A 24113-nucleotide genomic window follows, 5' to 3' on the forward strand; every position below is an offset into this window, starting at 1 on the left:
TAGGGAGGAAGGACAAAACACGCTTTGTGTTTTCATTGTTGGACGCATTCTGTCTCTGTGGCCCCAAATCTGGGACAGGAGCCCATTGTGCCCCACAAAGTCCTGTCTGGTCGCCATGGAAATGAGCCTCATTGGGATAAACAGGGATGACCATTGATTTACCAAGAACAGGGAGACTAACAGTCTAATCCTAGAATTTAAGGACACGGTTGTAATGTTATTGCTTATAAAATGCAACCACCATGAATTTACTTGGAGCCTGAGGCAATACTTACCCATATGGACTATTATATTGATTAATTAGATTGACCTTTGTTAACTCTCTGCATGCCAAATAGCATATAGGCCATACAATTGTGTCTGATATGTGTGATGTCTATGGGCTTTACATTTATTGCAAATATTAATATTAGGTTGTTATTTTTTAAACGTGTAATCTATTAGCATTTAAAATTAGAGTTGCCCACTGAATTATGTTTTATCTTTGCAGGTAAAATCTTTAATTTCTGTCAGATAAATGTATTTAAGTGTCTTTAGAGTAAACTTGTCTCACAAACTGAAGAAACACTGTACTTTTTTTTGTGGTCCAGACCCTGTGGAGCAAAAGAGAAAGTTGAACAACACTGCCACCGTGCGGACAGGACTGGAGACAGCGCATCTTTTTATTGGCTGACAGCGAATGTGACGTCACTTCCTACATATGACTTTCCCCGGGAATCCGATTTGGCGCGCGGACTGTCCTGTTGTTGTGTTGACCTGCCGCGCCGTCGTGTTGTGCAGCTGTCACTGAGCAAAAACGTTAAAGGCTACAAAAGTGTAAGCCATGGCTCCAGTATCGAACCCAGAGAAAGACGTGGACGGCGGTGAGTTTGGTTTCTTTCACGTTTCTCGCTCGCGGACTGTAGCGGGACTTGCACAGAGAAAGTAGAGAAGATAGCTAGCACGTTAGCTAGCTTACACTATCATTCTACAACAAGGGACACGCTTAGGCCATTGACACTGTGTATTAAAATGCAGTAACTAGTTAAACTAAACATTTGACATACGAGTGTAGTGTTGCTCAGTCTTAAGAGAGGATAGGAGACATGGCTAATGTTGGCTAACGTTGACTCTAGTGCGCTGTTGTCATTTTCAGACCTTACTTTGTCTCTACTGCAGCTTTTCTGGCGCTGTGTGTAAGATATAGCTACTCGTGAACGAAAAAAAAGAGTTACCAGAGTGCCACTAAGTAGTGTTTTCGTGTTTAAAGAGTAGAAGTCAGAGCCAATTGTCCTCAAAACACTCCCTGTGAGCGTGACACTATTGGAGTATTATTTGTTGGGGGTTCACATCTGTAAATCAGACACGTCATGTTCATACCTGCTTCTTTGTCGCCATGTTGACGTGTCCTCTCTCCGCAGACGATGGGGGCGATCCCTGCAGTCTGGCGAGGTCTCGCTCCAAACGGGAGAAGCGAGAGAAGGTGGGAAGAAAGTCTGCACTGGAGCAGCTTAAGAAAGCCAAGCTCGGGGAGAAGATCAAATATGAGGTGAGGGTGCATGACCGTGGATATTACACCACCAGAGTGTCATCATATGGTTCAACTCGGTGTGTGACCGGTAATGTTTTTTTTCCCTTAATATTAACAGAAAATTATAGATCAATTGAAAGAATAATCACCAGATGAAATGATGATTAAACATAGGGCTGATTATTTCTATGTATTATTTATTTATACATACTGTATGGTATTTGTAGGTGGAAGAGTTTACAAGTGTGTATGAGGAGGTGGACGAGCAGCAGTACTCGAAGATGGTACGAGACAGACAAGAGGACGACTGGATCATTGACGATGGTGAGTCTGAGTCTCCGGCTGTATCCACTGTGGGAATATGTGCGATGGTGAGGTCCAAAGTTAAACGTCTCTCTCCTCTCAGATGGAACTGGATATGTGGAGGATGGCAGAGAAATCTTTGACGATGATCTGGACGATGATGTAGTTGAAAGCAAAAAAGGTAAACATTCATACATTATTGCGTTGTAACACAATGTCTGTGTATTGGGCAATGTACAGTAAATATGTTTTGTACAAACAGTGAATGTGTTTCGTTTGTGTTTGCAGGAAAAGGTGCTAAAAGAGCAGACTCGAAGAAAAATGTGAAGAAGTCTGCCGTAGCGAAGCCCAACACCATCAAGAGCCTCTTCATGAACAGTAATGTCAAGAGGCCTGCCGAGGTGTGTTTCTGCTGACAGCGTTGTTTTCATGTCCCTAACTGTGCTCTGTGCGGATTTTAACTTACAATAAAATGCATGTTCTCCACTCTTTCCTGCTCTTGCCCTTTTGTCTGCTCTTGCATTGACTATAAGTATCATTTTTGTCTCTTACAGAAAGACGTGGATCTGTCCAAAGATGACCTGTTAGGAGACATCTTGCAGGACCTGCACTCTGAGGTGGGTACCATATCTAGACAACGCAGAACTGCTGTTACAAGAATTAAACCTGTGACCTTTTTAGTCATTTTATAGTCAGTTAATATGGTTTTGGCTAGTTTCTTACTCTTCATATCCAACTTCTCCACCTCTTCATTGTCCATCCCCAATCTGATATGTTGTGATATCTGCTTTTAAAATCTCTTCCTCCCTCTTGTCTTCCCAGAAACCGACTCTTCTGACTCTTCCGCCGGTGGTCACGCTGAAGAAAAAGAAGTCTCTGAGATCACCCATGAATCCCTTTTCGATCAAACCTCAGATGCCAAAGGTATGCTTTAAACTAAACTACGTCACCGGCCAAATTATACAGTTTGAGTTCAATAATTGTAAACTGTTGTATGTCCCACCAGGAGTCACCTTCTGCTACGGGGTTTAAGGCCAAAGTTATCAGGCCACCACCTTCTGACCCGACCCCCGGGTCATCAGCCTCCGCACCCGCTCCGCCTGTAGAGAAGCAGAAGGCGAAGGTGGAGGCGCTGGAGGAAGAGGAAGGTTAGAAACACTGACACAGCTCTGCTCGCTTTCGGCCCATTTTTTCTTGCTTCTAGCAACAATTATAAACTTGCCTTTCATGAAAATGTGTTCTCAGTGGCGTTTGATGGGGTGGACTTCGATGAGCCGATGGAGGTCGGGCTCGTGGAGGAGACGCCTGCACTTAAAGATAATGCAGAGCCTTCACCTAAAGCGGCAGCGGCGGCAGTTAGAGTGGAGCCCAAAGCAGAGCCTCAGGACCCGGTCTTATTGTAAGTCTTTTATCTGCTTTGTTCGCTTCTTCTTTTTAAAAGAAACATAGTTATTTCTTCCGGCTCATTCTCTAAATACCGTACATTTAAGGACCTCCAAAAATGTGAAACACGAGCTTCAGTTGTAGCGTCTTCCTCTCGCTGTCCAGGTCCGGCAGGATCGGAAGCTCGTGGGGTCAAGAGGAGGACGGAGGAGTCGGCGAGGCTCCAGCGGAGATCCAGGTGGACTCCAGCCAACTCCCGCTGGTGGAGGGAGCAGACGGGGAGCAGGTGTTCCGCTTCTATTGGTTGGACGCCTTTGAAGACCCCTACAGCCAACCAGGTAAGGCGTGCTCCTGACCGTGAGTGAATATATAGTTGAGCTATATCGTGTTATTCCATAATCCAAAGATCCTGTTCAGATTTGTAGAGCACATCCCGGTATTTTAACTCCTCTCTCGCCTAGGTGTGGTGTACCTGTTTGGGAAAGTGTGGATTGAGTCTGCGGAGTCTCATGTGAGCTGCTGCGTCACTGTCAGGAACATCGAGCGGACCATGTACTTCCTGCCTCGCGAATATGTAAGTTTCCCGCTCGGTCACATTAACTGCCCGTATATCATGAAAACGAGATTGCAGGATTTTAGGAAACAACCAGTTCTCTCCCCCTTCATACTTTTATTGGCTGTTTTCCATGGACAGAAAGTGAACACCAAGACGGGGGAGGTGACGGACACTCCCGTAGGACTGATGGACGTCTACCAGGAGTTCAACGAACTCTCCGAGAAGTTCAGGATCATGAAGTTCAAGTCCAAGGTCGGTGCCAACCGTGGTTACAGACTGAACAGCACGAGTGGCATTTTCTTTTGTCACGTAACGGGCGCTTTTTGTTTTTCTCTGCAGAAAGTGGAGAAGAGCTACGCTTTTGAAATTCCTGATGTGTCCACTCAGAGCGAGTACCTGGAAGTCCGATATTCTGTGAGTGGATGTGCACACCTTACTAGATGTTACGTAGCACTGGTCCAGGCCTGTATGGTTATCTATGATAACTATTTGTCTATGTGGTAAATATTGTTTTTTTTTTGCAGGCTGAGTTCCCTGCACTGCCTTCAGGCCTTAAGGGGGCGACCTTTTCCCACATTTTTGGAACCAACACTTCCAGCCTGGAGCACTTCCTCCTCAGCAGGAAGATTAAAGGGCCTTGCTGGCTGGACATCAAGACACCACGTAAGGAGGGCTTTTGACTTTCATTTAGTTTAACTTGGATCTGTGTTTTGTACGAGTACAATTCATTCTATGTGTTGAAAATGCACATGTGCCCACTCTGTCTGTGTTAGAGCTGATCGGCCAGCCGGTCAGCTGGAGTAAGGTGGAGGCTCTGGCCCTGAGGAGTGACCTGGTCACTGTGGTCAGAGACCTGTCCCCTCCGCCCATCACCGTCATGTCCATCAGCCTCAAGACCATCCAGAACCCCAAGACGCACCACAACGAGGTCAGAATGAAGAGGGGGATTTTGTGTTATTTTACGGTGTGCTCAGACAAAAGCTGAGATCCTCAGTGAGCAACGACCTGATGCTGTAATTGTTCCACTGCAGATCGTGTCCCTGGCTGCACTAGTCCACTATCAGTTCCACATGGATAAAGCTCCACCTCAACCTCCGTACCAGAACCATTTTTGTGGTACGTTATTTAAACTCACTCAAAATTTGAAAGCTCAATTGACAAGTAGAAATCTGAGAGAGCGGTAAAAATGCGAAACGTTTTGGAACTGTTATTATATTCTTTTTTTTGTCTTTTTGCAGTAATCAGTAAACCGGCTGACTGCATCTTCCCCTACGACTTCCAAGACGCTGTGAGGAAGAAGGTGAGTGTCCACGAGGCTACGGAGCTCAGCTTGGTTCTAGAAACAGGAAAAGCTTGTGTTTTATAACTGGCAGAAAGATCAGTGGTTTACACATTTACAGGATATTTACAGATGTAACGGGGATAGAAAATTGCTGGCAAAGGACTACAAACAATAGAGTAAACTTTATTATTTATAAATCATTTTCTACAGTACTTTGCAGAATGGTAGTTTGGTTTAATTTATACAATAAGTGGTTTCCTTTTAGATTGATGGAGGGTATATATTTGCCTCTATGTTGTCTTCATTGTAAATGACCCTCTGCTGATAGAACGGTAAAGTGGAGATCGCCGCTACGGAGCGGACTCTGCTGGGCTTCTTCCTGGCCAAGATGCACAAAATCGACCCTGATGTGCTGGTGGTGAGTACATGATGTTTGCATGGAGTGATTGTATACAGTTTCAGATGACGGTGCAGTGTTTCATCGCGGTGAAAAATGAGTATGCTAATCCTCCTTCTTCTCCTGCAGGGTCACGACATCTTTGGTTTTGACCTGGAGGTGATTCTGCAGAGGATCAGCGTGTGCAAGGTTCCCCACTGGTCTAAGATCGGACGCCTCAGGAGGTCTAATATGCCCAAACTAGGGGTAAGAAGAAGAAAAATCCAGAGCAATATATGTTTATCTTTTTATTTCGATACCATATTGTACATCACTGTACGCTGTTGCAGGGTCGCGGTGCCTTTGCAGAGAAGAGCGCAACCTGCGGCCGTCTGGTGTGCGACGTGGAGATCTCGGCCAAGGAGCTGATTCGCTGTAAAAGTTACCATCTGACTGAACTGGCTACACAGGTGTTGAAGATGGAGAGAGTCACGGTCCCTCAGGAGAACATCAAGGACCTCTACAGGTCCGTACGCCCTCAACAGGAAAGATTCAAACCAAATCAAGCTGTGTATCCTAAAATATGTGTGTGTGTGTGTGTGTGTGTGTGTGTGTGTGTGTGTATCAGTGACTCTCCTCACCTGCTCTACCTGTTGGAGTTGACCTGGACAGACGCTAAGCTGATCCTCCAACTCATGTGTGAGCTCAACGTGCTGCCGCTGGCCCTGCAGATCACCAACATCGCTGGCAACGTCATGGTAACACTTCGTTAAACAAGTCGCCCACAGCTGCAAGACAAACAGACATTAAATGTCACAGCAAAGCCGTCGTCGACACTTGTTTACTGAGCTCAAACAGGGAGCGCAGATTACAATTAAAACTGCCGTCACTCCACAATATGCTGAATGTCATTATATCGACATCCAAATAACTTGACGCACTTAAAATGCATCTGGCTCTCTACCGACAGTATTTCAATAATAATAATAAAAACGTGGGATGGACAATCATTGAGGTTTTTGAATTCCTGGCAGCAGTTCTTCTCGCTTATTGCACAACTCAAAATACAGAGAATTGAAGTCGGAAACAAAACGGTTTGCAGACAAAAGCAAGGCTTTCTTTTCCTGTGAATGAAGAGAAAAATCTTTAAATACGCCTTTGTCAAAGTTTAGAGCCAGCGTATAATGATCAGCGAGTGTGTTTCAGCAAGTACACACTTCAACATACAATACAGCGGGGGTGAGATGGCATTTTAAACTTCAGTTACAATGGGACATAAAGATATCATCACCACTGAGCCTTCAGGCTGGCCCAAGTTATATTTAACCTCTGGTTTATTTGCCTCCTGCTTCGTCTCTGCAGTCTCGTACTCTGATGGGCGGTCGCTCCGAGAGGAACGAGTTCCTGTTGCTTCACGCCTTCCACGACAAAAACTACATCGTCCCCGACAAACCCTCCTTCAAAAAGACCCAGCTGGAAACGGTAAAGCCACACACGGCTTATTCTTTAGTGACGTACGGTCATGTGACAAATGTTTCACGCTCGTTTTTTTTCTCTTCGTCACAGGTCGAGGGAGAGGACGATGTGGATGCGGGGAAAGGCAAGCGGAAGAAGAAGGCCACCTACGCTGGAGGTCTGGTGCTGGATCCTAAAGTTGGTACGTCCGTGTTCTCAGTTTTCTGTCTGGTTTTCTGTCTGTGTGCCCGTTTCTATAGCCTCCCTTTCTCTCTGCAGGCTTCTACGACAAGTTTGTGCTGCTGCTTGACTTCAACAGCCTGTATCCCTCCATCATCCAGGAGTTCAACATCTGCTTCACCACCGTACAGAGGGAGGCTCTCAACACGCAGAAGAAGAAGAATGAGGTGTTTGTTCATATGTTTGTTGTAGAAACTGGTGTGTTTTTGTAACAAAGAAGATTAATTAACAGATGAATGATCTAAAACTATTCACAGTAACGGACTTAATAGATTGATCCCAATGACCTGGTACAGAGGCGTAAGCCCCAGACTTTTTTTTTCTTCTTCCCACCAGAGAAAACTTTCCAGCTAACTTCCATCTCTTGTGTCCATGGTAACAGGAGGATTGGTCGGAGGAGATTCCCGAAATTCCAGACACGAACCTGGAGATGGGAATCTTGCCCAAAGAAATCAGGAAGCTGGTCGAGCGGCGTAAACAGGTCAAACAGCTGATGAAACAGCAGGACATCAGCCCAGACCTCTACCTGCAGGTACACACACACACACACACACACACACACACACACACACACACACACTGTTTAGTGTTTACAGTTGTTCATGAATTCAAGTTTGTGGGGACACTCGCCTCCCTTTTTGTTTGTTTTGAAAGGTTATTGGTTTCCTCTTGTTTAAAGTTAGTTGTGTAAGACTGATGTTGAGGCTGTTTAAAGTGATAGTGCACACAACATCTTTTAGGTATTTAACTCGCACCCGGAGGCTTTAAAGGAGGCTATAATAACTGTGTAGCTTGCTCCTGTGATTGTGTTTGAAATCATGTCACTTAAAAACAATACTACAACTGGTGACCATTTTTTTGTTAAGGGGAAAAGAAATCAACAAACATCCAAACACTCCTGCAGAATAATGGACTTCTTCTCTGTCCATCTGTAGGCTCATTATGCTCCTAACTGTCATTGTTTTGCCGAAGTATGGGGACAAAAATCCAAATCACTACAGCAAGTAGCGCGCTTATTCAGCCAGATATTCATCATCGTCACACTGGTGTGCAGACGGACATCTTTGAGTGAGCAACATATCGTCGTCTGCTCTCTTGGCGAAGACGGAGCGTCGTTCAGTCGGCGCGTTGGTGCCGTTTGACAAAATGGCGATCGTTTGGATTCGGATGAGTGAAGTGCAACTCAAATCCACCGATTAATTTGAACAGACATGGTTACCACAACTGTAGGAGGTGAACCATCTAACCACACGTGGTGAAGAACATCTGTGGGCTTGCACGTCACTGTGATGTTTTTCCGTTGTCGGACATTTTTTTTTACTTGCCTTTTGAGACGATTTCTTAACCATTTTTTGAGTTTTCAAGGAAAGTCTAATTTGAGTCCGTCTGTCCTTTCAGTATGACATTCGTCAGAAGGCCCTGAAGCTGACCGCCAACAGCATGTACGGCTGCCTGGGATTCAGCTACAGTCGCTTCTACGCCAAGCCACTCGCTGCGCTGGTCACATACAAGGGCAGAGAGGTGAGTCAACGCCTCAGAAGACAATTAAAGCAAGTTGAGCGTTCAAAACACACTCGATACTGATTAAATAATGAGGATATCCTCGAGTCCACTTCCACTTTCATCCACAAGAGGGCACTGCTGCATCAATTTTCACACAGTGCACCACTCCTTCCTCTATTCCCTTTTTCTTTCTGGCTTCTTCCTCATCTTCTATTTCTCACGTTTGTCATCCTTTTCTCTCTCCCGCAACACGATCTCTTCCTCCCTCACCCTGTGCCCTTCCCTGTTCCAAATATGATTATTCCCTCAATTCATTTTGTCACGATAAGAGACCTGTTGTGTTGTCGGTGATATCAATAGCTCCGTGTAAGTATTTTCCACTAACAAAACTGCCACAGATGGCACACACACACACACACACACTCGCACATGCCGCTCGCACTCTCTGCATGCAAAGTACGGTTGTGTAATGACTTCTTTCAACATGGAACAAAATAGGCGCGCACGCTCAATAAATCAGCACACAGAGGCATGTGTCCTGCATGACACAAATGGCTAAATCTGGTATCGTAACTGAACACCACACACACACACACACACACACACACTCTCCCCACCATGTCTGTCATAGTACTCATGTTCATTTAATGAGCTCGAACAGTACACATCCTCAGCAGAGGCGTCAAGCTTCGCCTCAGGGGAGTCCTTCATTAAGATCCCCTTACACACTCATTGTGTTCTCTAATAGAGGGCACGGCAGTAACTGTGCGTGTGTGTGTGTGTGTTATTTTGTCAGTCCGTTTGTGCCTCCAGTCATGCTCGTCGTTGGGCTGACAGAGCTACTTTGTAAAAGGTGCACATTTGATTCTGTGGTACAGGTGGGAGTTTCTCTCCCGGCAGACGTACTGCGTGTATCTTTGTTAACAGCAGGGGGTGGATGGGGTAATTGCATTTGACCTCCTTCTGGCTTTATTTTATCCAGGACGTGGCACCACAAAGTCAGCTGTATACATGTCTGAAATGGTGACAGTGCTGCGTTTTGCAAGTTGCATGCAGGCTTGTTAAATATCTGTGATGATTCAAGTCTGCATCCCTCCTAATAGTTAAAGAGCCTTCACATAAACATACAAATGTAATTGTAAACAAACTGTAAACAAAGGCTCTTGTAGCATTATTTAAGTGTTTTGCAGCAAAATGGTGGCAGTTAGGTTAAAAATAAATAAACATGTGTAATGTGTTTCCATTCACAGACCCTACAATTAGGGCTGGGTGATAATTGGAATCACATCGTGATGAAATCATATCGAGATATCATGATATACAATTATGTAGTCTCAATTGATAATAACAAGCACATACTGACTCAATCTTCTCTGAAAGTTCTTAATTAAGTGAGTTTTTAATTCACACGGGAGTAAACAAAACCATTTGGTTCTTTCGTACAAACTATTTAGTTATTGAATTCCGTATCGTGATCTATATTGTTAAGATGTGACATGATCTATATCAGGATAGAAGAACGTTGCCCCCTCGCCCGCCCACCCAAGCCGACAAAGGTGGTCTTATACACAACTCTGCATTCATTGCTGTTGTAGCTGACTGCCGACCTGCCGGGCGGGCCTTATTATCATACGGGATAAAATGATTCCGTTGATCTTGCGTGATCTTTATCAGCTGCTGCCATCTTGTGCAACTCAGTTCTGTGAAAATCGATTTTTAGTCTTTGACTTCATTAGTACTCTGCATACAGTGGAGAGCGATGTGACCGATCGGACAGACGTGCATGAAAAGGTCACCAGTCAGATCTGAACCCCCCCCCACAGTGTTCTGATTTCCTGGCACGGCCCTCAACCCGCTGAGGTAGCAGCAGATCCCACTTTGCACAATCTTAGTGTTTTGTTTACTTTGTATCCATGATCCTAGACGCGCATCTATTTATACTGCCGGGGGCGCGACATCTACCACCACGGTGTCCCGCTGTAAAGGAGATGCTGTCGATAATGTTTATGGTGATTAAGTGCTCTCCAAAATCTATAGTTGGACATTTATTTGTTGGACGTTCTGTTCAAAATCTTTGATATCTTGATATGATCCAGTTGGTCTAACTAACTCAGTTGCTCACTAATGTTTATCCAGCCCTGCTAATGATTTGGTTTTCTGGATGGCCTATGCTACAGTTAGTTAGCCATCACACCATTCGTACACCGGCGGACTCGGGCAAAGAAGCCGAGGGCTTCGGTCCGATACCCGTAAGCCAAGTAGTTCTTGGTAGTTTCCGACTGCAGCGAGCCAGGAAGGCCGGCCGGCGTTTAGTTTCTAATGTATTTGTGGGTATTGACGTTTGCACCCCCCCCCCCCCCCCCCCCCCCGTTTTATCGTCACATTTGCACTCTCCTTTCATATCAAGATTTAGGAGGTTTTTTATTTTTGTAATTGTAACACGTACACGGACCGCTGCTCTGTCCGCAGTGTAAATCCACCCTCCCCTTCATCTGTCCGGACGAGCGTGCGGGTTGAATGTGCATGTGTCGTGCGTATTTATTGATTGGCTTAGCTCTCATCTTTCTCTCACTCTCGTTTTATATTGAGGCCTAAACCCCCCCCCCCCCCCCCCCCCCTTTCCCCTGTGGCAGAATGGGTCAGGCGGGGGGCCACAGCGGTTTCTCAGCCCAGGGAGGGTGCAGACGATGGGGGCTCGGAGGGGGAGGACGGACCCTTGGCGGTGGCTCTTTCTGATCAGACTTGCCAAGTTAAGAGGGGAAAACCCCCCCACTTAGCTCCCCTCCCGACACTTGTGTGTGTACATCTTCAGTGTGTCTTGTATCTGTCCGTGTGTGTGTGTGTTGACGTACATGTGTCGATTGCGTGTGCACAAGTGCTACTGGCCGAACTCTGCCCTTTGTCGCGGGGACCATTTGTTGTGGCCCTGCTCTGTCCTGGTATGTGTGTGGGTATTAAGGGGAGGGATGATGGGTATTAAGAGGAAGGTGAAGGTTTAGGATTACACCGCCACAGATTGATGTCCCCCTCAACCCGTCAGTGTTATTTTGGGTTCTTTTGTATGTTCGCCAGAGAACAGTTGGGTGCAGAGAACCCGATATATGAAACACTGACAACTTACACGCATGTGGTTATAATAGGCTGATAAATGCGTTCGTTATGGCAGGAAGACTTTTATTGTCAGCTGACTACTGGCTGGTGTGTCCCTGTCTTCAGCTGACCAGTTTCCCTTTACAAATAGAGAGGATTCAATGGCATTTGGCTGTCTGGCGGTGTTAATTTCCGATGCTTGCGTTAATGTTGCTAGTCACAGCAAATGAAGTGTCTGTTAGCAGTCATGGGGCATGACATGCTCGGTTTAGAAGGCATGTAAACCTTCTCTTGTCTCTGGACACAAACTCGTGTGTGTGTGTGTGTGTGTGTGTGTGTGCTCCTAATCGAGTGATGTTAACAACAGGGGCCGGTTGTGGTGGAACGCAGATTGGTTTGACATTTGACCCTTTTGACAGCAAATCTGACAGCCATTAGCAGGTGTGTGTCTCAGGATGGAGGATGACTCCTGAAAGCCATTCTGCTGTAATTGAGTCTCTGTCCTGTCAGCCTGACAGGAGCTCGTAGTTCACATTTTTGGACGGCATGCAGAGTGAGGGCTAGAAGCGGGCCTGAGTAACGGAGCCGATGGTGTGGAGAGGTCAAAGTTTGGTTTAGGTTAAACCTCTATGTGCACTTGCGTGTGTGTGTGAGGGTGCTGGTGCTTGTAATGAAGTCTAAGTAAATGTTGTTGCCTCTGGTGTCCCTCATTCAGGTTCTGTATCATTCCTCTTGTCTCAGGAATCACAAATCATTTCCCCGAATTAGACGCAGGAATACCTAAACCGCCCTATTGTGTGTATGTATGCGTGTGTGTGTGTATGTATGTGTGTGTGTGTGTGTGTGTCAGTTGATGGGGTTTGAGTAAATATTGTTGTCCCCATTTCTTTCATTCAGGGTCTCAATCGCTTCTGCGGTCTCAGATTCACATGGGTCATTTTTACATTTCCCCGAATTAGCTTTAAGAATACATAAGCCTGCGTACGCTGATGTATCTCTGTGTGCGTGTGTGTGTGTGTGTGTGTGCATGCTCATGTCTGGGGAAATGAGGGCTGCATGTTTCCGTGGGCCCGTGGCCCCGTAGAGCTGGCTTTACTCCTGATAGGAGTGGACTTAACAAATAGTCACATGGGAGCAGCGCTGCTATTTTGGCTCCATCAGCTCGTCAGTGAGGGCCGACAGTGGAAAGGACGAGGGTTGGGAATCCAAACTGCGACGTTAGTAACACCTGCTAATGAGGCCATGTGAGACCTGGCTAATGGCAGGGATTATAATTCATTACGGATTGATCCGACATGTGGCGTCTTTGTCGGGGGCCACTGACGGAGCTGTAAATGAGAGGATGATTAGTACATGGTTTTAGCTGACTTGACAAGGAGGTGATAATTATTGCTACTTCTATTAAAACCTCAACGTCTTGTGATTAATGACGTACTGAACTTGATCCTCTGATCTACTTTACTGCATTTGTGTTCTTGAACCAATTATCTATTAATAATAGACACTTTAAGTCGTGTCATCTTCCTGAACCACTTATTGCCTTCTATCTGAAATATCACATTTTGAATGCACTCATCGACTCCCTGCACAAACATGTATTTATTTGCCCGGCAACATTTTTACGACCTCATTGGTGACTGCTGTGACTGTGCCACGGGCGAAGTGACACATCGGGATGTGTCCTCTTTAAGCTATCGAAGTAGCACATTTTGAACTGAGCAGACAGCGGGAGGATTGTTGTCATTGTCGAGTTATTTTCGATCAACGGCTGCAGACGAAGCTTTACAACCGATTGACCCTCCCAGTAGCAGACATGAGAACACAGCAATGGCATCTGCCAGGACAGGTGTGTGCGTGTGTGTGTGTGTGTGTGTGTGTGTGTCTTTTTGTCTTTGCATTCATGCATTCAAGTAAAAATCATTTCAGTGAAAGAAGGGTTTTCATTCTCTGGCTGTGTATGGAGGTGTGTGGACAGGAGAGCTCACGTGAGCAGAAGAGAGACTACGAATCTTTTATGCATCTGTGTGTGTGTGTGTGTGTGAGAGAGATTGTGTTAGTGAAAGAGAGGGGGTCTGTTTGTGTGTATGTGCATGCATACCCCCCCCCCCCCCCCCTTAGCTCTGACAGTGGTGTGTTCCTCCACAGGTGCTATTTCAGTCGGCCGACTGTCATCTCAAAATGCTTTTCAGCCGAGTGCTTTTCAAAACAATCGTCACTGGTGCCCCCAGGCTCTTTTTACAAGGGTCCTCTGCCGCACTGAGGTTTAACATGCTGCCTCTGATCTCCCGATCAGTGGGGGGGGGGAGTTATGTGTGTGTGTGTGTGGGGCGGGGTATTGCGTTTGTGTGTGTGTGTGTGCATCTCTGTATTATCTTTATTGCCTCCCTTCAATCTGTAAACCATTTGTCACTCATCCAGTGCAGATCAGTTAAGACCCACACTCTTATTTATCGCAACAAGGCTGAACCACTCATCAATTAGCGTGTCAGGGTGCAATATTGCACCGCTAATGGGCACAACTCGTACATACAAGCAGGTGCACGTGCAAAGACACGAGGCATTGTTTAAAAACACTGAATTAAAAAGGGACCACTAGCTGGGAAAAGTCCGATAACGGGCATACAGGACTATATATTGAAAATCAACTTATAGCTGTTCAGAAAACTTTGATTCAGCCCCCCCCCCCCCCCCGGCTGCACTAGTCGGCTGGACCCCATTTGTCATTTACCGTCCTCCCGCACTTGTCTCCCTCGTTCCCTCCGTTGGCAGCTTTGAGTGTTGCCGACTACAGCCGCACCACTTAGCCCGACTCCATCTTTTAGCGACGTCGGCAGGGTCAGATGCCGTGACGTCTTGTGTGTCCTCAAAGTCTTCGAGGCAGATCGTTGGGTACATTATGTTTTTAGAAATGGGGAGTACAAAGTGAAAATGTCACCTGTAAGCTGTGCAACGTCAGTGTTGAAATACTGTGGGAACACTTGAACTCTCGTGGGCTTCTGTCAGCTCCCAAATTATAGCGACAGACGAGCAGACAGCAGCTGCCATTTGCTGCAAGTTGCAGGCTTATCTAAAATATGGTTTAATGTCTATTGAGTTTAGTGGGACTGCTGTTCATATGAGGATTACTTTCATGTAAGTTAGGAGGCACGGAAAGATCGTGATGGAGGATGTCAGACCTTGTGACCTCATGCTTATTGCTCTTTCTAAAAACAAAAAAAAAAAAAAGTCAGTGTGAACATGAACCGGACCTTAACTGCTCAATTACTGTCCAGACTAATTAACGCCGAGGGGCTGACAGGTGAGAGAGGCGGGAACGTAAGAAGCTTGACGGATGTTTGACGATGTGACAAAAAGAGGAGCTTTAGTAATTGGAGGATTTGAACCGATTGTTTGGAGTCGTAGAGATCGTATCGGCGGCACATAAGAGAAGGAGAGATTCGCCTCGACTCGTTGTGAGTACGAAACCATTCAAATCTGACTTCAAATTGTCGAACCATACTTCTCGGGACGGGAGAGATATCAAATCTTCACAACTTCAAGATATATTTAGATCATTCATTTGGACCGCTAGATCCCAGCCAATGGTGAGAAGTCGTAAGTTCCCAGAGCTCATGTTGACTTATTCAAATGTCTAGTTTCATCCGACCACCGTCTCTTATTCTCAGGACATTCAGTTTACAACCAAAGAAGAGTAGGAGAACGTTAACATTGATTTTCTGTCAAATATACCGATTTAATTATTAAAGCTCTACAGCTCTAATGTGGTTGATGTTGAAAGACAGCTTGGTTTCACTGAAGGACACGGCATCGGGAGAACATGAAGTAATACGAGTCGAGCTTTTTCAGTTGTCTGCCCCAGTATGAGCGGCATGCACGGTGCTGACACACACACACTCTTTGTACCCCCTGGGGCTGTGTGTTTGCGTTGGTCCGTATAGTATGTGTGTGTTGGCATGTGCTTAAAGATGAGCGCTCACCCACAGACAGTTGCATCATGGTCAAACGACTTGTCTTTCACGCGGTTCATTCCTTAAAGCGCCGTGTCCTGCGGGGGACTGACGGCATATGGAAAACCCGTCTAAATGAGTCCACACATCAATTACATCAACGCATTCTCACCTCGCTCTGTCTCCGTCTTTCCCACATCTCTGTGTTCATCACTCCTCTGCCCTTTCCTTCCATCTATTCTCTGATCACCCCTCCCCCCCTCTCTCTTTCAGCGATTTTACAATGTATACTGAGGTACAGTAGCTCTAGTGTCTGTGTTAGTGGGTGTTTAACATCTCTGTAACCGATGGAGGCCGCCGTGGACCAGCAACTGTCCTGTGCGGTGAGGTGAAATGTTTTTGTCAATGGAGTCTGCTGGCTTTGAAGAGAACGTAGATTAAAAAAATAACGGCTTCACTGTCAGACGGCAAGATAAAGCAGTGAAAATATTCCCCCGAACCAACCTTCACCAGCATGATAGTAGCCGGCCAGTTCATGGTCAAAAATGTAAATGAATACGTGGAACCTCGGTCACATTTTAACTTTAAAAAAAGCGATTTCATTCACGATTTGAAGGCTTTCATCCCTCAAAAAATATGCAAAATGTTTAGCTTGTTAGATGTATTGACATTGTGTCAAAGATCACGGTTAGTTTCTGCTCCGAAGATTTCTCCAACTGTACTCTGAGCCCGTTATTTCATCGTCCCCTAACTCCTCCCTTTCTTCCCCTCCTAAACTAGCAGGAGGGGGGCGAGTCATTTTGTCTGCACCAAAGCTTAGCAACACAATTTAGTGCATATGTGCTTTGGCCAAGGTGTGTGTGTGTGTGTGTGTGTGTGTGTGTGTTTTTTTGGTGTGACCTTGACTGCAGTCCCTAATGGAGAGGAGGCTGTTCTGTGAATGACTCAAACCCCCCCTCCTCCCCCCGCCGCTGTACAGTGGTATGTAGCAGCCTATAAAGCATGCTTACAAGTCCCACTCTGGTTTCAGGGAGTGGACCCCCTCCTCCTCTCCAGCCCCAACCTGACCCCGCCCCTTCCTCACACTCTGAAATAGCCACGTCCTTGTCCCCACACGGAGCCCGGTGTGAGTCGGGGTTGTGTATATATGCAGCCGTGGTTGATTGAGGAGCAGATTGCTGGTGACAGGTCACACTGCGTTCCATCCCTCCGACCCCCCAGATTAGCCACCCGAAGCCCCCTGCCCTCCCCTCCTCTGGGCCCCCACCTGTTGGGATCCCTCCACTGCTCAGATCTCTCCCTCACACACACACACACACACACACACACACACAGTGGACAACCTGCGTTTACAGAATTCTCTTATTTGTCCGTCACTCACTCTGCGGGTGATAGAGGCCATTACGAGTCATTAAGGTGTGTTTGAGTGTGTGTTGCTCGGCTAGGATGTGTGTGGGCTGAATAGACGCCTGTCACAGCACGCTCTCATAATTGCCCTCTTAGCCAATTATCCCCCATTTAAAGGCAAGTCACCTGCTCTGCTCCAATGTCCACACAAAGACTTGCACACACACACACACACACACACACACACAGAATAAATAACATGGAAACTTAATATTTAATCATTGTTTGTTCCTCAGTGATTTGTTTGTTTACTGTGCTGAAATGCGTAATATGCAGTAGTGCTTTTTGTCGTTCATACTGTTGTGTCTGTTCTCCTTCAGATTCTGATGCACACCAAAGAACTGGTTCAGAAGGTGAGTTATTAACAAGCCAAAGTAATACTAATCTCGTAAAGGAAACTCAAAAGACCTTTCAGTGTTCAATAACAATGCAAAGGACTGTGTAAAGAAATGGGAAACTGTCATATCACCATCAGTGAAACGAAAATAAGAAGAAGAAGAAAGGAAACTGTTAAAAACTTTGCAGGATTTGACCTTAAATCTATATCAGGATAAAGGATGTATATCCCAATTATGATGATTTAAAAAGTTATTGTCTGGCCCTAATTTGAAGCTAATATATCGTCTTCCTCATAAGGCCGTTTTTTCATGTCATTTTTCCACTTATGTGACTCAGATGAATCTGGAAGTCATCTACGGAGATACTGACTCCATTATGATCAACACCAACAGCAGGGCTCTGGAGGAAGTCTACAAACTTGGCAATAAGGTGTGTTTGTGTCAGCGGTAGAGACGTTCTGCATCGCTTTTCTTCATTTCGATTATTTGACATTTTCACTGATTGCATACGTGTGTGTTTTTGTTATTTCCAGGTGAAGGCCGAAGTAAACAAGCTCTACAAACTGCTGGAGATCGACATCGACGGTGTGTTTAAGTCCCTTTTGCTGCTGAAGAAGAAGAAATACGCCGCCTTGGTGGTGGAGAACCACGGCGAAGGACAGTACAGCGTCAAGCAGGAGCTCAAAGGCTTGGACATCGTCCGCAGAGATTGGTGCGACCTGGCCAAGGAGTGTGGCAAGTACGTGAGATAAACCAAACCGAGCCGGGACAGAAAGCCACACATCAGGCAGTGCAAGGTATATCCATTTAGATCGTTGTGTTCCTCTGCTCCTGCAGCTATGTGATCGGTCAAATCTTGTCGGACCAGAGCCGCGATGTCATTGTGGAGAACATCCAGAAACACCTGGTGGAGGTGGGAGAAAAAGTAGCGGCCGGAACGATTCCACTCAACCAGTTTGAGATAAACAAGGTGAGGGCATGGCTGTATGTATGAAGGGCTCCACATCTGAATAGTGTGAAACAAACATTTAGCAATAGTTTTTCCGATAAGTTGATTGGACCTCAAATTCAAAAGAATTGCTGCAACACAGATCAACTGTTCTCTGAACTGGAGAATCCGTCTTTTTACTTAAGTACTTGGCTTAAAACGTCAACAAGTTATGATATGGATTCATTTCATCTCTGGAGTAATATGCAGCCTTCAGTTCGATGAAGGCTGCGGCCATCGTTGTGACGCGCCGACGCACGTTCCGCATTGACGTATGTTCGACGAATCGCCCCCAGGCCATACCTTTGTATTCATTGCTGCTGTCGTGCTCTCTCCTCCAGGCTCTGACTAAAGATCCTCAGGACTATCCAGACAAGAAGAGCCTCCCTCACGTCCACGTGGCTCTATGGATCAACTCCCAGGGCGGTCGCCGGGTCAAATCTGGAGACACGGTGTCGTACATCATCTGCAAGGTGTGTGTGTGTAGGAGAGAAACATAGATATAGTCTCCTGACACACTGGTCCACGAGTCATTCCAGCGTTTTTCTACTTTACATTTCAACAGCTAATCATTAAAATCAAGAATATCCAAAGATATATTTTTAGTGTACACTGTAGTATAAAGTACAAGCTACCACTTACACCGCTGTCTGTCTTTTCTTTGTCCCCCTAGGACGGCTCCACGCTGGCGGCCAGTCAGAGGGCCTATGCTCTAGAGCAGCTCCAGAAGCAGGAGGGTCTCAGTGTGGACACTCAGTACTACCTGGCCCAGCAGGTCCACCCTGTGGTGTCCCGCATCTGTGACCCCATCGAGGGCATCGACAGCGTGCTCATCGCCACGTGGCTGGGTATGTCAGACCGAAGCCTTCAGTGTTATTGAGAGCGGGTGGGCCCACATCACTCTGGTGTTAAATTATGACTTGAGGAATTTCAGGTTTCCTTCAAAATATGACAAATTACACGATTAATGAAAAAAAAAAAAAATGTTCAGTGAAAGTATTTAATTAAAATTTAGCGAGTGACACCGACACGTATAACGCTTCTTGTAGTGATTTAAATGACACTGTGGCAGAGCAGGGTCCTCCTTCAATCAGAGGGCCGGCGGTTCGATACCCGGCTCCGCACACAGACAATACTAGAAAAGCGCTGTACAAGTCCATTTGCAGTTTACAGACATGCTATTATATAAATAAACAATGACCGTGTGGTATTTGCGGGGGCACAGCTTACTTTGAGTGATAGTACTAATCTCTCTTTATGTATGTGTTAGCATTAGTAATGATTCCGGTTTTATAGTCTGGTGACAGCTGAGGCAGCCAAAGATAGAAAGGTTGTCACACCTAATGTCACAACAGCCTAATGAAAGTACAAAATAGATGTTTCATTGTTGTCTAATAGTCATAAAATTAAGTGGTTTGAATGGAAAAATTCCAGAGTATTTCGTCTGTTTTGTACACGAAAATGCGACGGGACAAAAAAATAAATCTGTGGTGTCATGCAGAATTATCTTTTGTCCATACCAGGTCTGGACCCGAGTCAGTTCCGGGCTCACCAGCAGTACCAGAGGGAGGAAGAGGCCGATGGCACGCTGGGAGCTCCGGTCCAGCTGACCGACGAAGAGCGTTACAAAGACTGCGAGAGGTTCACCTTCACCTGCCCTCAATGCGACACCGACAACATATACGACGGCGTCTTTGAAGGAGCTGTGAGTAGAAGTCCCCGTGCACTGTGTTAGCCATCACAAACCTCCTTTACTAGTCTTCTGCTGTGGTTTTCTATGGCCATGGAGCAAGACATACAACAAGTATACGTCCTGCATCAGTGTAGCGACGAGGAGACTTGTAGTTTAAGTATATTCTATCACTAACGATGTGTTTCACAGGTGTAATGGATTAATCGGTAGAGACACCCTTTAAGAGTCTGAGGGTGGAGAGGAATTTCCGTCAAACTTCCTGTGAGGGATTCATGCATCAGTCATCCTCCATATTGTGTCTCTGTCTGTATTTTTAGACAGCTGCCTGGCTCCAATACAGACTCTGTTTTCATTGGCATAGTTTGGACTCCACAACTTGAAAAGCCTTTCCATAACCCCTGCTGCTCCATGAACGCACACACACAATGATCTCCTACCATTTGTCAGTCCAAGGTCGTGTGTGTGTGTGTGTGTGTGTGTGTGTGTGTGTGTGTGTGTGTGTGTGTGTGTGTGTGTGTGTGTGTGTGTGTGTGTGTGTGTGTGTGTGTGTGTGTGTGTGTGTGTGTGTGTGTGTGTGTGTGTGTGTGTGTGTGTGTGTGTGTGTGTGTGTGTGTGTGTGTGTGTGTGTGTGTGTTATCGGCTTCTAATGAGGAGCAGGGCACGCAGCCTTTTCTCGTCTGAAAGATACTAATAAAACTGACAACCCTCTGTCCTCCGCTGGCAGAGAGGACTTGCATTAAATTTTAAAAAAGGAGTGTTATACACACACACACTCCATAAAGGTGGATATAATTACACACTTCAGCAGACACTCTGATATGTTTTACTGAGAGGCGTACACACTCGCACATAAAACATACCAGAAAAGCGGTAGATTCTGGTTAAGTCGATGAAAAAGGAAAAAAAAACAACAACAACAACTTCCTGCTTTGTGGTTTTAACGGTAACATCTGGAAAAGTTGTTAGGAATAATTCCCAACTTCAGACTAAACTAACCAGGATTCGTCTGATTGCTGGTTAATTTTCCAGCATGCATCAGAGGCACGCACGCACAAACACACACAGAGAGAGAAACTGATAAGACAGTAAGTTAATTAGGGTGGTGAGCATGGTCTAACAGCTCAGTGAGAGGGGAGGACAGATGGGCCTTGACTCCACCACTGACACAGAGCCAGAGATGGTAGGAGGTGGCGGTGATGGATGATGGAGGACAGACAGAGGAGGAAAGTTGTTTGATGAGGGGAGCGGGTAGAGAGGGGGATGAAAGGATAAAGTATAGAGGGAGAAAAAGCTGGATGGAGCTGCAGGGATTTCCCAGAGTTTAGATGGAGCGTGAGGCCAAGACATGGAGGAAAACAGCAGGGGAGCTTAAATGTTTATAACATTATTATACAGGTTTGTAGAGGGCTATTTATGGCGCAGGCATGCGGTGTTAAAGATGATATTATTTTGGGGTTGGAGACAATACTTTGAGGGGTGGTGTGTGTGTATAGAGATACGATCCTTGGATTGCAATATTTCTCTCAGAAGTCTCACGCAAACACAAAAATATACTTTGGGTTTTTGTCATATTTTCATTTAATTTCGCAGCCGTAAATCAACTGGCAAGCGAAGGGTGTTTTTAAAAATGTTTTTATAGATACAACTTGTTTGGGAGGGAGAATCCTGTTATCGAGTTGTGGAATGAAACAAGTGAGATAAGAGAGTCTGAGGGGAGGAGAAGAAGGGAGGCTGCTTTCATCCAGTGCAGACAGGGTGGTGTGGGGGGAGACATGAAGAAGAGGCGGATAGACCAAGATGGAGGGGGGGTTAATGTGTGGAGCTGCATATTAAAGGGAGTAAAATGACTTGAACTGGCAGAAAATGTGGAGTTTTGTAAAAAAGAATGAAGTAGGCGAACAAAAACGCTGTGTGTGGCTTTTTTTATACTTGTGTCATTGACCTTTTATTTTTGCAGCTCCAGTTAAATGGAGTTCAGGTTTAAAGGAGCGAGTGTTTAAAGCTGTTTTCATGGCATTAACTGTATGCCTTGCTCTGAAGTGGACGATTCATTGGTGTAGAGGTCCCGTTGACCTGTTTTCTTCTGGCTGTTAAAATCTACTGGACTCTACTTACACCCTCCATGCCTCTGACATGTTCTTTGTAGACGTTTACAGGTAATGGCCAAGTTGCTATGTTACATAACTGCTTAGCTGTGACGAATCCCTGTGCACACACACACACACACATATATTTATGCACAGGACGCTACATTCATGAATTGTGGTGGGAGTGAGATTGTAGGTATTGCAGTGAGTGTAGTAAACGCTTCGCTCCGTCACCTGAAAGCCTTTCAATGTATGCGAATTAGATTTACTTTAAATATCACAGCTAGGATGAGCAGAAGTTAAGTGAGTTAGAAAATAGCTGGTTCTTTGATAGAAATTCAAAGGTACAACCTGTGGATTAAAAAAAAAAAAAAAACGAAATGTGAGACTTTAACTACAACTCCCAAGATGCATTTCAGTGAGAGACGACATAAAACACAAAAGTAAGGGCTGAGTTCTACGTGAAGTGTTTTGCATGGCATACATTTTATTAGTGTGGCACTCGTTTGTGCACAGTAAAAGTCACAGATGTATGTTTTCCAATTATTCAGCTGCACCTGACTGCAGTGTTGTGCAGACATTCCTATCATTCAGCACTTTGTTTAAGAGCAGACGGTTGGAACCATCCACAGTGTTTGCGTGAGCCATCAGAATGGATTGTATGCAGCGTCACCGTCGCCTGTTTTTATTCATGTTACTTTGAACAAGACTGAAGAGGGTTATTTTCTCGAACTGCAGCTGATGTCGAGCATATATGAATCCATCTGTTGTCGTGACGCATTTTCTCCTTTCCCAGGGACTGACGTTGGAGCCCGGCTTGTTGCGATGCTGTCACGTCCCCTGCGGGAGCCGACCCGTCGACTACGCCGTCAACATCGGCAACAAACTACGCCATGACATCCGTCGTCACATCAAAAAATACTACTCTGTGAGTATTTGTGTGTTTGTGTGCCAGTCGGGAATACAACTCTGCTTTTACACACACTAAAAAACACAAGCACACACAAACATTCATGTATGTACTTCACCACCTGCAGGGCCACAAATGGACTTTTTTACTCCGTGTTTAATGCTGCAACTAGACTAGCACAGCTGGTCTCTCTCTCTCTCTCTCTCTCTCTCTCGCTCTCTTTTTAAAGCTTGTTCTCTGAATGAACTTGCAGTTAATTCACAAACGCATCAAAAGTATACATTAAATGTAAATCCGTGGTCCAGAAGCTCTCCTCTTAAACGATTTGCATTGCAAAGCATCGTGGTTGTTTGCATGCCACTATATCAATCAACACATTCACATAAAGAAATGAAATGAATGCTGCAGCTGACACGAAACAAGCTCAAGTGGTCAGAGAGGAGAAAAGTCTGGTGAAAATTGACCTTTCACTAAGTGTTTATGAAAGCGTTGGACTGTATTTAACACAATGTGGGATTCAGCTGATTCAGTAATGATAAGAGACGCCATCAAAAAGATGTTGCGAGAGAGAGAGAGAGAGAGAGAGAGATGATGGAAACCTCAGCAGGGCACTGCGCTGACATTTTCCACCAAAGAGCACATTATGCTAGCGAAATGAAAAGAGCACCAGAAAGATTTGAAGGAGCATGATCTGTGAAAATACTTAAATGGCCATTCTTACTTTGAATACCAAGTTTAACATGCACTCTTTGTCCGTTTTTTTTTTTGTTAAGGTTATAGGGTGGAATTTAAATGATACATCTGGGAGAACGGAATCACTAGAGATACAGCGAGGACTAAAAATTAAACAAATCCAAAGTATTTGACTTTAAAGATTATTATTTTTGCGGTTTGGCACATTTTGCCGTCTCAAAAGCAGGCACGGTGTGAAAATACGGTGCATTGACTTCCCACTTCACCGTTCAGACGTCCAGATAGAAGAACACGAGGCCAGAGACGAGTTCAGACGTGCAAAATGTGCACGGCCACACGATCAAATACATGT

General features: G+C 45.4%; 1 protein-coding gene across 1 annotated transcript in view; it reads left to right on the plus strand.

Moving 5' to 3' along the window:
* Nucleotides 1–24113, plus strand: part of pola1 (polymerase (DNA directed), alpha 1) — a 52440-nt gene that overhangs the window by 7372 nt on the left and 20955 nt on the right. Inside the window, exons 2-35 of the mRNA XM_076080168.1 lie at nt 591–863; nt 1401–1528; nt 1738–1834; nt 1917–1994; nt 2102–2214; nt 2368–2430; nt 2636–2737; nt 2820–2961; nt 3059–3212; nt 3362–3534; nt 3658–3770; nt 3891–4004; nt 4092–4166; nt 4277–4415; nt 4526–4680; nt 4784–4868; nt 4991–5052; nt 5363–5452; nt 5561–5677; nt 5761–5936; nt 6039–6168; nt 6773–6892; nt 6977–7067; nt 7145–7272; nt 7488–7637; nt 8504–8626; nt 17373–17405; nt 17728–17820; nt 17924–18129; nt 18228–18360; nt 18720–18851; nt 19052–19226; nt 19902–20083; nt 22955–23086. Coding sequence (XP_075936283.1) covers nt 824–863; nt 1401–1528; nt 1738–1834; nt 1917–1994; nt 2102–2214; nt 2368–2430; nt 2636–2737; nt 2820–2961; nt 3059–3212; nt 3362–3534; nt 3658–3770; nt 3891–4004; nt 4092–4166; nt 4277–4415; nt 4526–4680; nt 4784–4868; nt 4991–5052; nt 5363–5452; nt 5561–5677; nt 5761–5936; nt 6039–6168; nt 6773–6892; nt 6977–7067; nt 7145–7272; nt 7488–7637; nt 8504–8626; nt 17373–17405; nt 17728–17820; nt 17924–18129; nt 18228–18360; nt 18720–18851; nt 19052–19226; nt 19902–20083; nt 22955–23086 — 4044 coding nt within the window. The 5' untranslated portion in view covers nt 591–823. The remainder of the gene's footprint in view (nt 1–590; nt 864–1400; nt 1529–1737; nt 1835–1916; nt 1995–2101; nt 2215–2367; nt 2431–2635; nt 2738–2819; nt 2962–3058; nt 3213–3361; nt 3535–3657; nt 3771–3890; nt 4005–4091; nt 4167–4276; nt 4416–4525; nt 4681–4783; nt 4869–4990; nt 5053–5362; nt 5453–5560; nt 5678–5760; nt 5937–6038; nt 6169–6772; nt 6893–6976; nt 7068–7144; nt 7273–7487; nt 7638–8503; nt 8627–17372; nt 17406–17727; nt 17821–17923; nt 18130–18227; nt 18361–18719; nt 18852–19051; nt 19227–19901; nt 20084–22954; nt 23087–24113) is intronic.

The sequence above is a fragment of the Anarhichas minor genome, unplaced genomic scaffold, assembly GCF_050575085.1.
Source record: "Anarhichas minor isolate MPS153535 unplaced genomic scaffold, ASM5057508v1 ptg000074l, whole genome shotgun sequence".
Taxonomy (NCBI): domain Eukaryota; kingdom Metazoa; phylum Chordata; class Actinopteri; order Perciformes; family Anarhichadidae; genus Anarhichas; species Anarhichas minor.